The sequence below is a fragment of the Phalacrocorax carbo genome, chromosome 4, assembly GCF_963921805.1.
Source record: "Phalacrocorax carbo chromosome 4, bPhaCar2.1, whole genome shotgun sequence".
In the NCBI taxonomy this organism is placed as follows: Eukaryota; Metazoa; Chordata; class Aves; order Suliformes; family Phalacrocoracidae; genus Phalacrocorax; species Phalacrocorax carbo.
Genome location: NC_087516.1, coordinates 30537473 through 30551530, shown reverse-complemented (window position 1 = coordinate 30551530; position 14058 = coordinate 30537473). Strand labels below are relative to the sequence as shown.

Genomic DNA, 14058 nt, shown 5'->3' with positions numbered 1-14058 from the left:
GCTGCTTTTCCAGCAGAATTAGCGTAACCACAAAATCAACTGACTGGAACTGGAATTATATGCTAATTTAATGTTTTCAACCATTAAATACCTGTAGCATTCTTCCTATTTTGATAGCTTTCTTTACAATGAGAGTAATTGTGTAAATTGAGCTAGATTGAAAAGAAGTCCCTGGAGTTAACTCTCTCTCTTAAAAATTTTTTTCACTTCTTTGCTTCACCCTCCTACCCCAAAGATGCAACTCTTCCCTAAAACCTGCTAGAGTACTTCATATCCAGATACATTCTGTAAGTGTGGTAAGAGAAAACAATCCAGGGCATAACTCTTTGACTCTCTCCCCCACAGATCTGATGGCACACAAGCCTTGTTGCAGATCTCATGAGTAGGAAACAATTTGGGTATTTCCATCTGCCCTGTTTTGAATTGCATCAATTCTGATTATGAGCCAGAAAGAAGAAGAAATGGAGGATAGCTCCCCACCACTCTGTGTCACCTGCGGCCAGGTGCATTTACCGGAAGAAAACCACTTGTATAGCTACACCGAAGAAGTAGATGATGATCTCATATGCCACATTTGCCTACAACCTTTGCTTCAGCCATTAGACACACTCTGTGGTCACACCTTCTGCACAGCCTGCCTTACGAACTTCCTCGTGGAAAAGGACTTCTGCCCCATGGACCGCAAGCTTGTGATTCTCCAGACGTGCAGGAAGTCCAGCATACTAGTGAATAACCTCCTGGACAAGCTAATGGTTAGCTGCCCTTTCACAGAACACTGCTCAGAGGTCGTGCAACGCGGTCACCTCGAACAGCATTTCCAAACCCAGTAAGTTGTTGTTGATAAACCCTTCTTTTCACCCTTTTTCTTAAGGAGATGAAAAAATGTCTTCAATTAGTGCTGATTAAAATAGTCAATTAATATAAAGAAAGATTTATAGATTTCAGTCCCAATGAATGCTTACAGTATCATGAATTTAGAGCTGAATTTAGTCCATTTATTTGACAATATCTCTTTTTTTAGAATCAGGTTCATTCAAGGTACTTCATACTATCGTTAGCAGTGCTGGCCAGATACCTTGTGGTTAGCTGCATAATGGAAGTGTGTGTTTAGTCATCCGAAGAGATCTGTGAGTTTTGGGAAGCTGAGTTATCATAAATATTTCAGTAGTACATTAAAGGTTTTATAGTTGCCCTTTCTTCAACCCTTTTCTGAATCGCAAATGACCTATATGGGAAGTAGAGCAGAAAATATTCTGGTTTGGTATTGGTCTTTGGAGCCGAGCTCTCCTTTCTTCCAGGTGTGCACTTACCCATGCACTGCACTCTGGGGTTCGCAAAGCCCCGGCTTCTCTGGCACCATGTGGAAGCACTCCCTGGGTGGACTCCTCCTCCAGGCTTACCTCTCCTGGTGGCCAGGACGCCCTTTCTCTTGCCTCTGGGAGAGATATCTCCAGGGAGCAGTTTGGTTCCTCTGCAAGGAGAGAACTGGTGATGGATGACCCTCTGTTTTGCAGGGTAAAAGCATGTGCTGCTTCTTTTGGCTTGCATCTTCTGTCCTTTGAAAGGAAGGTAGGAGGAGTAAAGAGGTACATTCAGGGCTGTGATTTCTGACAGCAGGCAAATGCTTTGGCATAGTCCATGTAACAGCACCTCAGATTTGAGGAGACATGGGGTCTAAGAGATACTCTTTTTTTGTGGCCTGTGTCTGTTGCCCAGTGAAATGACTTCTCCTGTGGCTTGCAGGTGTGAGTCATGTTCCTAGGTGTGTGCTTCTGTCTGTGCATTGCAAAGGAAGCCCTGGGTGACCACTGCAGGGCTCCAGACTGCTCCTGGGGGGCCCATTCCTGCACAGACATGGTAATGCTGAGGGTCAGAGCATCCCTGGTGACCAGGCTGGTGAGCCAGAGCATGGGCATGTGTTCACATGGCTGCAGGCTTCTGGGTCTTGAAGCCTATAACTGGAAATGGCTCTGCAGCCTACCATTCAAACACATCCCCATTTGAACTGGAGATGTCATTTTCTAAAGCACCTGGATTCTCATGAGGAATTTATTCACAGAAGTTATGGTGGTTTAACCAAACAAAAATATGACTGTTTTCTATTACTAAAACTGAAAAAAACCATTAGCAATAAACCCCTTGCAGAGGGCAAAAGACCACTCTTCACATGTTAGAGGCTCGGTGTTTGTGGATCTGGGTACCCTTGGCTCACACAGTTCTGGACCTGGCTTATTTTTGGAAAAAGCCTTCCTTTTTGAGGGTACTGCTGTCTCATGGCATAAGAGGCAGTGGCAGCAGCCTCCAGTAGTGCACTGCAAGGTTAGCTTTCTGCTGTTAAGAGATAAAATTAGCAAAGTTACTTATAATTTTCTGCCTTTGGTCAGTACTTCTCTGACTTGCCTCAAGTACAGATTTCAATAGTAATGCAGGTAAAGGGACTGACAGTCTGCTGTGAGCTGCTGTCATTGAGATTTTGTTTCTCTACAGATTCCAATCACAAAATCTTGATCACTTAGTGTAAATACCCTTTCTCTTTGTTATACTTATAGCTGACTTTAATGTATTTTAGATCACAAAATCACAGAATGATAGGGGTTGGAAGGGACCTCTGGAGATCACCTCATCCACCCCAATTGCTTGAGCAGGCACACCTAGAGCAGGGGGCACAGGAACGCATCCAGGAGGATTTTGAATGTCTCCAGGGAAGGAGACTCCACACCCTCCCTGGGCAGCCTGTGCCACTGCTCTGGCACCCTCACAGGAAAGAAGATTTTTCTCATATTGAGGTGGAACTGCCTGTGTTCCAGCTTGTGCCCATTGCCCCTTGGCCTGTCGTTGGGCATTACTGAAAAGAGCCTAGTCCCATCATCCTGACACCCTCCCTTTAGGTATTTATAAGCATTGATAAGATCCCCCATCAGTCTTCTCTTCTCCAGGCTGAACACACCCAAGTGTCTCAGCATTTCCTCATAAGGGAGATGCTCCAGTCCCCTGATCATCTTCGTAGCTCTCCACTGGACTTGCTCAAGCAGTTCCACATCCTTCTTGAACTGGGGAGCCCAAAACTGGACACAGTACTCCAGATGTGGTCTCACTAGGGCTGAGTAGAGGGGAAGGATAACCCCTCTCGACCTGCTGGCCACACTCCTTTTAATGCAGCCCAGGATACCCTTGGACTTCTTGGCCACAAGGGCACGTTGCTGGCTCATGGTCAGTTTGTTGTCCGCCAGCACTCCCAGGTCCTTCTCAGTGGAGCCACTTTCCAGCAGGTCAGCCCCCAGCCTGTACTGGTGCATGGGGTTGTTCCTCCCCAGGTGCAGGACCTTGCGCTTGCTCTTGTTGAATTTCATGAGATTCCCCTTGGCCCTCTGATCCTTCTTTTTGGCTTCTTTTTTTTTTCTTTTTTTTTTTTTTTTGTGATGATGGAGCTGTAGCCATAAAACTAGCAGGAAAAAAACTCTCACACAATAAAGAAGAAAATTGGAATTTTGGTTTTTTACACAGAAGCCACAAACTAGCACAATTCCTGATTTCTAGTGTCGTCTCTCCTACATGGACATGTTCAAGTCAGTCCAGTGTCTTTGTTTCTCCTCTTTAAGGTAGTAGTAAAGAAACCCTTCACATACATGCCTTGCAGAATTGCAGTGTTGTAAACCATGATTTGATCCTGTGAAAGCATGGCAAGTTTTATTCCAGTGCTAATTACTGAATGTCTGTGGCCTGGATTTTCCCCTCAGGATCTTCAAGATCCTGTGCCTCTAGCTCACTTGGCCTAAGCCCAACCAGAAGTAGGAGGAATTGGCTTGGTAACATGTTCCCACAGCCTCTTTCTGTCCCTCGTCCCCTGTGCCAGGGTCCCTCCACCAAGTCCTGCTTTGCAAACCCAGGGAGCAGGGGACTGGAGAGACAGAGCAGTGGTCTGCCTTCCTATCAAACCCTAAAGCCTCTAAGATAGTGCAGTACAAGGCAGTGCTACACAGGCTGGGCGGCTTCTTCTTTGCCCCTCATGACATGGATTTTCCTTCCTTAGGATGGTTTGGAGGGCTGAGTTACCTTAAGGCCAAAGAGCAGAGGCTGGGGAGCAGGAAATCATAGGGAACTTTTGCTGCTGGGGGCCTGAGCTTCCAAGGGGTGAGTAGTGCAGCCTCACTGGTATTCCCACCCAAGAGAAGAATTAGGAGGGAACTTTCTGAGAGACCCATAAGGGGGACTTCTGCAACCTGTGCTTGCAGAGACTGTGCAGAACCTTTAGATTTTTTTAAGCACAACATTATTAATTATTGCCAATCTTATGCCTTGCCTCTCTCAATTCTCAGAAATGCAGAAACCTCCCTTGCCATCCCACCTCTAACTCATGGCCGGAGAGGAGAAGGGCATTGTGCTCTTCAGGCACCAGCTCTGGCATGCCCAGGCACAGAGCCGATTGAGCTGATGCTGTTCTCTTTAACTCCGGTGAATCAATAGACGGGAGAAAAAGTGTGTGACTTTGCTAATAAAAAAAAAAAATCATCATAAACAATGTGGTGCCTGCAGCAAGAACGGCTCAGAGCCCATCTGAAATCTCGACTGAACGTGATCTGTGTTCTCAGTGAATAAATTAAAGTAGACTCTGCTAGAGTGACTAGGGCAGTCAGCAGTCCTCGCATTTCTTGCATGATTCAGGCTTGGACCAATCCTGGTTCTCAGAGAGAAAATGAAAGCTTGCCCTGATCAGAGATGAGGTCACTGATGGGACAAGGTGAGTTTGCTGTTTTATGCTTTGTAATTGATGAGAGAACTTTATTTTTTTTTAAACACCAGTAACCACGGGGTAGTGTGTTAAAAGCATCCCTCTTTAAAATGTTTGCTCTTGTATCCTTAAAAAAAAGAACAAAAACAACCCAACCAAACAAGAAGAGGTATGTCCTTGGATTATTACATGATCTATGTTTGCACAAAAACATCTGACTGGATTTGGGGAATTCAGACTGAGATGCAAACAGCCAGCAGTTGGCTGTGATCTTTTGCAGTGTTTTACTTTAAAAAGGTGTGGTCTTCTGGTATCGCCTGCTTTAAAACTCCACAGGGGGCATTTTTTTCCCCCCTTGTCAGACAGCTACACCCTTCCGTGATGCAGTTTAGCTCGTAACCCATCTGCTTGTGGGCAGTGATGTAAATGTACCAGCTGCCTCTGAAGAACCACTCTGAATCCTGCAGGAGGCAGGTCTCTTCTCCGAGCATCGCTTTCCTCTGCAGCATAAGTCACTGTCTCGCCAACCACGCTGTGCTGTCCCTAAACCCTCACATCTACCCATCTGAGAGTCAGATCGAGTAATCCTCTTACAGGTCAATGATTTTTGCAGTGTAGCTTCGTTTAAGGGATTTAAGCTCGATTCATAATGTGCTACCATTGCATTGAAATGGAAAGGCTCGCTTAGAAGGGGCTTGGCTGGCACAAAAGCTTCACGTTGTGTGTCCCACCAGCACAGAGAGACGGTGGGAAGGAGGAAACCTATCAGCAGTGCCAGCCCTGCACTGAAAATGAAGGCTCTCCTGTTACTGGTCCTACCTTGGCTAAGTCCTGCAAACTACATAGACAATGTGGGCAACCTGCACTTCTTGTACTCCGAGCTGTGAGTACGCACAGTCGCGTCAGCGTCGTGCTCTCTGTCTGTCTGTCTCACCCGAGCGGCGGGAAGCGGGTCACAACGAGCTTTTTGGGGGGGTCTGTCTGTCTGCCTGTGTGTCTGTAGGTGTGCATACGTGTGAAGAAAATCCCGCAACATCTTGCCAATAGCTTCAAACCATGCTGTGAACTGGCTGCTTCCCATCCGGAGGGCTAATAATAGCAATACGTCCCCATTGCTTTCGGCTTTGGAAGCAGCTGAGATATACTGAGCGAAGCTGCCTTTTTCCTTATCAACTTGCTTTTCTGTGCTGACATTTTTGGTGGTTGTTGGGTTTGTGCATTGGTTTGGTTTTTTTTTCCCCACTTCTGAATCTGTGTCTTTTCTTTACTTCCCATAAATAGGTTTGCAGGGGAGCTGGGCATGGAGGAGGGCATCAGGATAGACACCCCCGGTAGAGTGCTCTCAGTGTGTACATGCATAATATTCTGTGTGTAAAGCTGCATGCCTGTAGCGAAACACTGAGAAGCCTTTCATGAGAAATAATTCACTTGAGACAGGAAAGAAATTTCCCGTATTTATGTTTTTGCCCACAGCAGAACGTTATTTTCTCGGTAACACAAATTTAAATGTAGCAATCCATACATATATCTTCATGTCTTTAAAAAAACACCCCAAATAACCCCATAGCTGATCTTTCCAACCCATAAAACAAATATTCTATGGTATCACGTATAAATGATACTAGTTTAATTTGTGCTTGAATATTATTGTACTAGTTCATAAGGCTTCTGTGAATAGAAATAGATATTTGTTCCAGAATGTTTTAATTGTGTTTTGTTTGTGTTTTAACAAATTGTAAACTCCCAAGATCTTCCTCGAGATAATGAATGAAATCACTAATTCTGCTCAAAAATGAAAAATGACTGTATTGTGCCTACAGGGGAATGTTTTAGTAACAGTCGTGATTAGTACCAATGAGACTAATTTCCAAATTATTTTTGTCTCTACTGTCAGACAAAAATAGCAATGTTTTGCACAAACACAAAGTCCCCTTTTGAAATTCTTGTGTGATATGCATGGCAACTATAAATAATTTAGTCACGCTACGTACAACTGCTCAGGATTTCTGTATGCCCTAGGTGTTTTGAAACATGTAACAAATCCAGTGTTGAGGGTTGCAACTATGCCCTCATTTTAATATACTGGCATTTTGTTTAAGAATGTTAATTAAAAAAAAAACAACCAACAACCAAACAAAAAATAGTTAAGCCAAGCAGGCTACAGGAGCAATCAAGCTCAAAACAGAGCAGATGAACGCTTATAATGGAAACAATGGCATCTGGGACATCTAGTTTCCAGGAAAACAAACTGATGAGATTAATCAGAGCACAGACGCAGACGCGGCCTACTTGCTTTTCTTGGGGAATTCAGGTTCACTGATTCTCCCAGGGTAAAGGGCGACAATGTACAGTAGCTATTCATCTCTTATTTATTTAGCCTTCTAACCCACAGAGACGTTAGTCTTGCTGGATGTCAGCAGTGGCTCTAAATGGAGTGGGTGTGGGCTGGGGCTTGGACGTGCATCCTCAGTTGTCAGCAATGGGAGGTGCATGTCCCCTCCCCAGTGCTCAGCCCTGGATGCTAGCTGGCACCAGGAGCTGGTGCTCAGGACCTCACATACTACTCTGTCTCTGGCCAGGGCAATGGAAAGCAGGATTTGCTGGGGCTGACATAATCCAAAAGGGTGCTGGGCAGTTTGAGCTCATTTCAGGAATTTCTCCTCCTCCTCCGCGTGTATTTGGTGCCTCTGGCTGCTGCAGGGTGCCTCACAAGACACTGACGTACTAATCTGTGGGATGGATTCAAGGTCATCTCTAATAGCAGCAGTTGAAAGAGAAAGAGGGATACTGTTTTCACTCCTGTTTTATCAGTTTATACGAATGTTATGACCTACAAGCTGCTACTTCGGTAGCTCAGGCACTTGCATGCAGGATGATTTTAATGCAAAGTTTTGTGAGTGGGACAGCTTGGGCACTGGTGTTCAGGACAGCCTGGCACCTGGGGGCACAGGTTTACTGCCCCAACCCTTCTGTGCCCCAAAGCCCACAGAGGCAGCTTCATAAATCCTTCCCACAGGCAACTGAAAAGCCACCACCATGTGTAGCATATCTGATAGTTTGCCCTATGGCTTGAAACTAGACTGTATCAAGAGGAAAACTTTTTTTCTCCATTATCACACTATCTTTGGTTGTACAAATACTGCCCTCAGTCAGGACTCATTGTTTTGTTGGCTGGCAGCCACCAGAGATACCAGCCGAGGAGGAGGGGGCCAGCGGGGGTGTGAGCAGCAAGGGAAGAGCTGGAGGACCCTGGGGGATGCAGTTACCATCACCGGTGCTGGCGCAAGAGGAAGAATAAAGGCACTGGGATTCACACTGCCCTCCTGCTCATACAGACCATCTCTTCCCTTCTATCCCATTCAAACAAAGTTAGGTTATTTGTGTTGCGTTGCAGGGGTTTGCTTTAGTTTGAGGGCATTTTTCTTCATACACGCAGAACAGGTGGCTGGGGAATAGGGATTACAGTATAGCCCAAAGCCCATCTGGAGATGCAGGCTCTGGAATCCGTCTAAGAAATAAAGAGGAGATTTTAGGAAAGTCCAAGAGGAGAAATGAAGTTGGGGAAAGGCTGTGTCAGACCTTTGCACTTCAGGTGGGTGCCACGCGAGTAGGAAAGAGAGGTGTGTGGGTGTGTTGCAGTGGGGAATATGGGACAGACGTTGGGTGCTGCTATTTTTAGTTTTCTATTAGCAGTCTGATAATTATAGTATTCTCAGCAAGCAAATACATATCTCCTGATACTGTTGCCTGCACTAAAACCACTTCCCTGGCCATTGCCTGTTGTCCCTCCCTTGCCCCCAGCAAAGATCTCAGCACAGATGTTCTTATTCTTGCCCTTAGCCAACTGATGGAAAGCAGCCCGTGGTAAGCCGGGGTGCTGCCTCCTCAGGGGAAGGCCACAGAAACACCTGGCAGAAGGACAAGAGAAATCTGTGAGGTCTCCCTTGAGGAACTTCTGGAAGGGAGTGGGGTATAGCTACACCAGCCCAATGGCTCTTGGCATCGTAAGGGTACACATGGGTCGCGAGGAGACCCCAGTCCAGGCCTTCTCCTTTATATCCCTGTAAAGCTGTTTCAACAGGGATGTGCTCTCTTACTTTCTTACCTAAAATATATTCAGAAAAGAAATACTTGCCCAAGCATCCTTTTTGAGTCAAGGCATGTTATTCCCCTGGTTTAAAATCAAGGTGTGTGGATTGATCAGCCTGTGGCCACTGCAGGAGGCTCTTCCAGGGGTGAAGAGTGGGTGGCACCACTCACCCCAGGGACACTGACCTCTATCGCTATCCCTCTCACTTCAGAACAGGACCTGTGCAGCAGGGTATTTCTCAGTAGGAGGTTTTTCTGCACTTTTACATCAATGGGCTGCTTAGAAATAAAATTATGAGGGGAAGGAGAATGCAGGACTAGGTGGTAAATAACCTCACCTTGTCCCTCTGAGGACTTCAGTCACATGGAAAAAGTGGGGTGGTTTCCAACCTAATCCCCCCTTGGCACGTGGCAGTGCTGACCAAGCGAGTGCCTGGAGGGTGCCGGGCATCGTGGGAGCTCAGCACAGGTCGAGCACTGGGGAGTCCGTGGCAGCCGTGCTTGCTGGCCCTGCTTCCCTCCATGGATTAAACAGCTCCTGGCCTTAGTCACTGCTGGTAATCCGCCAGCTAGATCCACCCTACTAATTTGAATCAAGCCTTTTTAAAAAAAATCTATTGTTTGTTAGAGTGACATGCACAACCTACTCCTGCATGTGAAAAATTACTACTTTTTTTTCTTACCTCGCCTGGGTTTTACGTGAAACAGTCAAGGGGCTCTCACCAAATTAACTGGATCAAGTTTTCCCCACATAACTTTTATATGATAACTACTCTCTTAAATTTCAAAACAGCACTTTGGGCTGGAATAGCCAGTAAAATTTTGTTTCTCTATTCATTCAATTTAAAAAGAAAAGATGCAAGCACCAGCTGTCTCCCAGTGTCCTCGGGCATGTCTTTTTTATGGTAAGCACAATTTAGATCAAGATCTTAGGTGCGCCCTCCCGGCCCCCTACCAGCACTGGGCTTAACCGTGCAGCCAACTTTCTGTTCAACTCGGTGGAGAAACTTGTGTCTGGCTTCAAGTCTGTCCTTGTGAAGTTAGCTGCACAGACGCTGGGGAATGCAGGGCAGACATTATTCCTGACAAAACTGATAAGCCTGGAGTACCTTTTGGGCTTGTGTGTTAGTCCACTGCAAAAGCCTTACTCAGTGCAAAGCTGCACGTATGGAAATCTGTGTCAGAGTAAAGCTGTGAGCTTAATTAAAGCTGAACGTGTTGGAAAGCAAGGCTTGAATTGGAAAGATTCTTGAATGAAAATATAAATGAAGTGTTTATAATATCTGCATTAAATAGCCAGGACAAAATATACTTGGATAAAATGCAGAGGGTCTTTTCCAGTGTACCAGAATTGGATGCCTCTCAGAGAAAGCAGAACTAAGGTGACTTAAAGCAGGAAGGCATGGGTGCCCATTAGCTTCACTCCTATGCTACAGCCTCACAAAGGAGCCAGGACGGAAACACGGCAAACTCTGACAGCTTGTGTGGAAGCAAGAAAACCAGTCTCGTTGGTTCCTGACTCTCCCTGTCTCCAGTGTCCTCTTTGGGAAATCTTCTGATGTGGATATCATCTTAAATCCGGTATGAGCAGGTACAATGGCGCAGAGGATCAGCAGGCACTGAGCACTCTCAGGCTCCCTTTCTGTTTCTCCCCAAGCTCTCTGCAAGAGCAGAAGATCCTCCCAGGAGTTGTTTTTACTTCAGGCTTCTGGGATCTCTCCCAAAATTTCCAGCAACGGTTACTGCCACTTCCCCAGCCTGTCCCCTCCCTGCCTTGTGTCCGACCTCACTCCACCAGCAACCCTGGCTCCTGACTGACTCATGTGCACAGTTCCAAGTTTGCAGGAGGCTTCAGGACTCAGAGCCCACCTTCCCCAGCAGGTGTGGGAGATTCTCAGACTTCATGTTGGGAGGACATGCAGCCACAGCTGAGTTTGGTTGCTGTGCTCAGTGGGTTCCTTGCAAATGAGCAAGGTAGGGCGCTGTTGCCAACTCAAGTCCCCATTGTGCCAATGATGTGCAAAGGAGGAGGCAGCAGCAAGGACTTAGGGAGCAAGCTGCAAACTGTCCCTTGTGCTGCCACAAGCCATACTGATTGGGAGCATAACTGCCAGCCAGAGGAAGGAATTTATATGAGAATTTCAGTTTAAAAAGCAAAAAGTCATCTTCTTACAGTCATCTTCATATTCCCAGCCCTTAGAATTGCACAGTAAAGCTTGAAATTTTAGTATGAATATGGTCTGAATGCCCCCAGGCAGAAGCCCATGCAGGTAAACTGCAAATACACTGTATTATTCTTGAAAGTATAGGAGTTGTAACCTGAACTCATAGCGTTGAATTGCCCAATATGAATTTTCTGAACACATTAAGCGTTGTATTCAGGAGCGTTTGATAGCTGCTAGCATAGGAGGTGCAGCAGAAAGCAGTTGTTTCTGCTGATCACAACCATTCTGGGTCCAGTCACTCTTTGACCAAGGAGTAATTGCGCTCTGCCAACTATGCAGTGTTTTCCTCTTAGCATGACAGTGTGGTCTGGGTCTCTCCCCCACCTTCTGCCACGCTCTCCCAGAGATGGTACCTTTCCCTGCCCAGGCTAGAGTGTGCTGCTTTTTCGTGGCATGAGTGTTACTGGTTATCATCTTTTTCCCCAGTGCTGTGATTCTAGGTGCAGAAATAAATTTGTCTGGGACAGCTCCAGCAACCAAAAACCCTTCGAGAGCTTTAAGTATTTGTTGATTCTGCCTCAGAATTTTGTGTGTAATGAAAGTTGGCATTTCGGTTATACTTTCAGAAAGATCCTGCTCTTTTTTCCCTCTGTGCGTTTATGAAACTTGCCTTTACTCCATTCACAGCTACCTACAAACACTTGAGATGAGAATTAGACCTTTTCCTCTGCTGGCACGTATTCCCATGGCTGGAGCCTTCTTACACCTTTGGAAAAGGCTGAGGTTGGCTAGTGTCAATCTCAACAAATACATGTTGTTGCCAAAAGCAAAACCTGAGTCAGCCAAAAAAAGTGAAACCCTGCCAAGCTGGAAAGGCAATGCAATGGTTGGCAGAAAGGTTTCTTTTCATGAATGAGTTACGTCTCAGTTATGTCTGATTTTTGTGTAGGCTGCTCATAAGAAGTGTGCTTACATGCCTTGCCCATGTAATTGGGGCATGGAGGGGGCAAACCTTATTCCACTCAGAGGCTGGTTCTGGGATGTCGACCAGAGAGAGGAAAGCACCAGGGTAGCACTGGAGGGCCAGTGAGGTAGGAGGAAGAAGCGAGGTGAAGGGAGTTGCAGGAGGTTGGTGGTTACTCACAAGCAACAGACTCTCATTTCTCGTCTGACATTAAGCCACACAGGCCATATGCTGCAAGTTTGGCCGACCTCTGCATCTCTCTGACAATTAACCTAGTTTAGCACTGGCACTGGCAGCATGACAAGGATATTTTTCCTTGAGCTATTTCTCTGACAAATCTGGCAGAACTGGGCTGTCCTGCAACACGAGGATAAATACTGCTCTTGCAGATCTCTTATGCCTGTCATAGCTTAAATCCTGCTCTGAGTACTGGTCCTGAGATCAGCTGCAACACAGCTTGTTTCACTGTAGGGAAGCAGACTAGTAGGTCTGAGGGTCTTTCTTGGTTTTTTTAACACTTGACCTTTTGGGGGACTCTGTCTTTAAGGTCCCCGGACTACAGAGCAGCCAGCTGCATTTTGTGACCTTCTCCATGAGCAGAGCTATTGTTCAGGAATTAGAACTGATTTTATGCATCTTGGCATGTGACTGCATGTCCAAACTGCTCCCCTGAGCCATGTAGCGACTGGGTGCACGAGGATGCCAACAGCACAGGACACAGGAGCAGAGGTTTTGTAGTGACATCACTGGCAATATTGGACTAATAGCATAGCCTCTGTGACAGCATAGATGTGACTGCTTGGGGCTTCCTCTTTCAAAAGGAAGGTCCAGGATGGTCCCTCTGTGTTGAACTGGTACCTCAGTGGCGGTATCTGTTAGTCAATGACATGTCATATGTCATGACTAAAACCCCACTGCCACCAAAGAATTCCTGGCTGGGAGCTGAACTCTATTTTGGAATTAAGAATGTGAACTTTTTTTAAACATCTTAGAAAGCTGAATTCACCCCTAGGCTGCAGCAAAGCAGCAGCAGCAGCTAGTGAAGACTGAATTTAGCCAGTGAATCCTTAGGCTCTCTCTAGAACATGCTTTATCCATTCATATAATTTATTAATTGACAACAGATTCTGAATATAGATTGAAGCAAGTTCAGGAGCAACCTAGTGAAACAGCTGGAGATTGCAACAGATGCTGTACAACTTTTACACAAAGAATGAACAGTGAAGCATCCATAACTTCTACATATTGTACAATATGTCCTCCAGATATGAAGGAAAATAGGCTGACTGTAACAGTGGGCAAGTCAAGCCATATTTCTAGGAAGTTTCTGTCTCCTTTCTGTTGTATTTCTGCTGGCAGCACCATCAAATACTATTGATAAAATCTTGTTCTTCTCACCAGTGCAGCCAGACAACCACATTTTTAAAGATCACACACAGCACTGACTGTATCTGTTCTGTTATTCATTCTCTCTTCTTTTTATCAAGACACTGAGCTGAGTATAATGGATACCTAGGTGAGGAGAAAATAGTCACCATTGAATCCTCTGGTCCTTGTGGAGTTATCTTGCTCCATGACACTGCTGTGTCACATGGCATTAAGTCAGGTTAAGACAAGATATTTGCAGTCGCTGGAGCCATGCTCATTTTTCATTTGCTATTCTACTAACTCACTGCATATTATACACCTAAATAATGGAAAATAAATGAATAAAATGTCTTTAGTGGTATAAATTTCAGCTACAAAATTTGATCATCAGCGTATTACTCTGGGATTTATTTTTCCCTCCTTGAATCTCTTGAAATCACATTAGCAGGAAGCAAGTGTTTTAGGTCAGCAAGTCATTTCATGCACACATATTGGGAAGCTTACTACTCTTTCACTCCCATCATGAGTCCCATCATTCACTAGACAGTGTGTAATACATTTGTAATGTAAAATTTCAATAATATAGTAACCTTTTAAATAGAGGATGAGGAGAATCTGACATGCTCTAACAATTGTATTTTCCTCTCTCCTCTGCAGAACTTACTCAACTGGTAAGATTAAGAGAATGATGGCCTCATTACATTTTGTGTTTTATTAGGAACAGACAGTACTGTTTCTGAAAG

General features: G+C 45.4%; 1 protein-coding gene across 4 annotated transcripts in view; it reads left to right on the top strand.

The window, feature by feature from the left end:
* The window catches only part of LNX1 (ligand of numb-protein X 1), an 87786-nt gene that overhangs the window by 15171 nt on the left and 58557 nt on the right, over positions 1 to 14058 (top strand). For all 4 annotated transcript variants that reach the window (XM_064449440.1, XM_064449442.1, XM_064449441.1 and 1 more), the window contains exon 2: positions 346 to 826. In XM_064449440.1, coding sequence (XP_064305510.1) covers positions 441 to 826 — 386 coding nt within the window. In that variant the 5' untranslated portion in view covers positions 346 to 440. The remainder of the gene's footprint in view (positions 1 to 345; positions 827 to 14058) is intronic.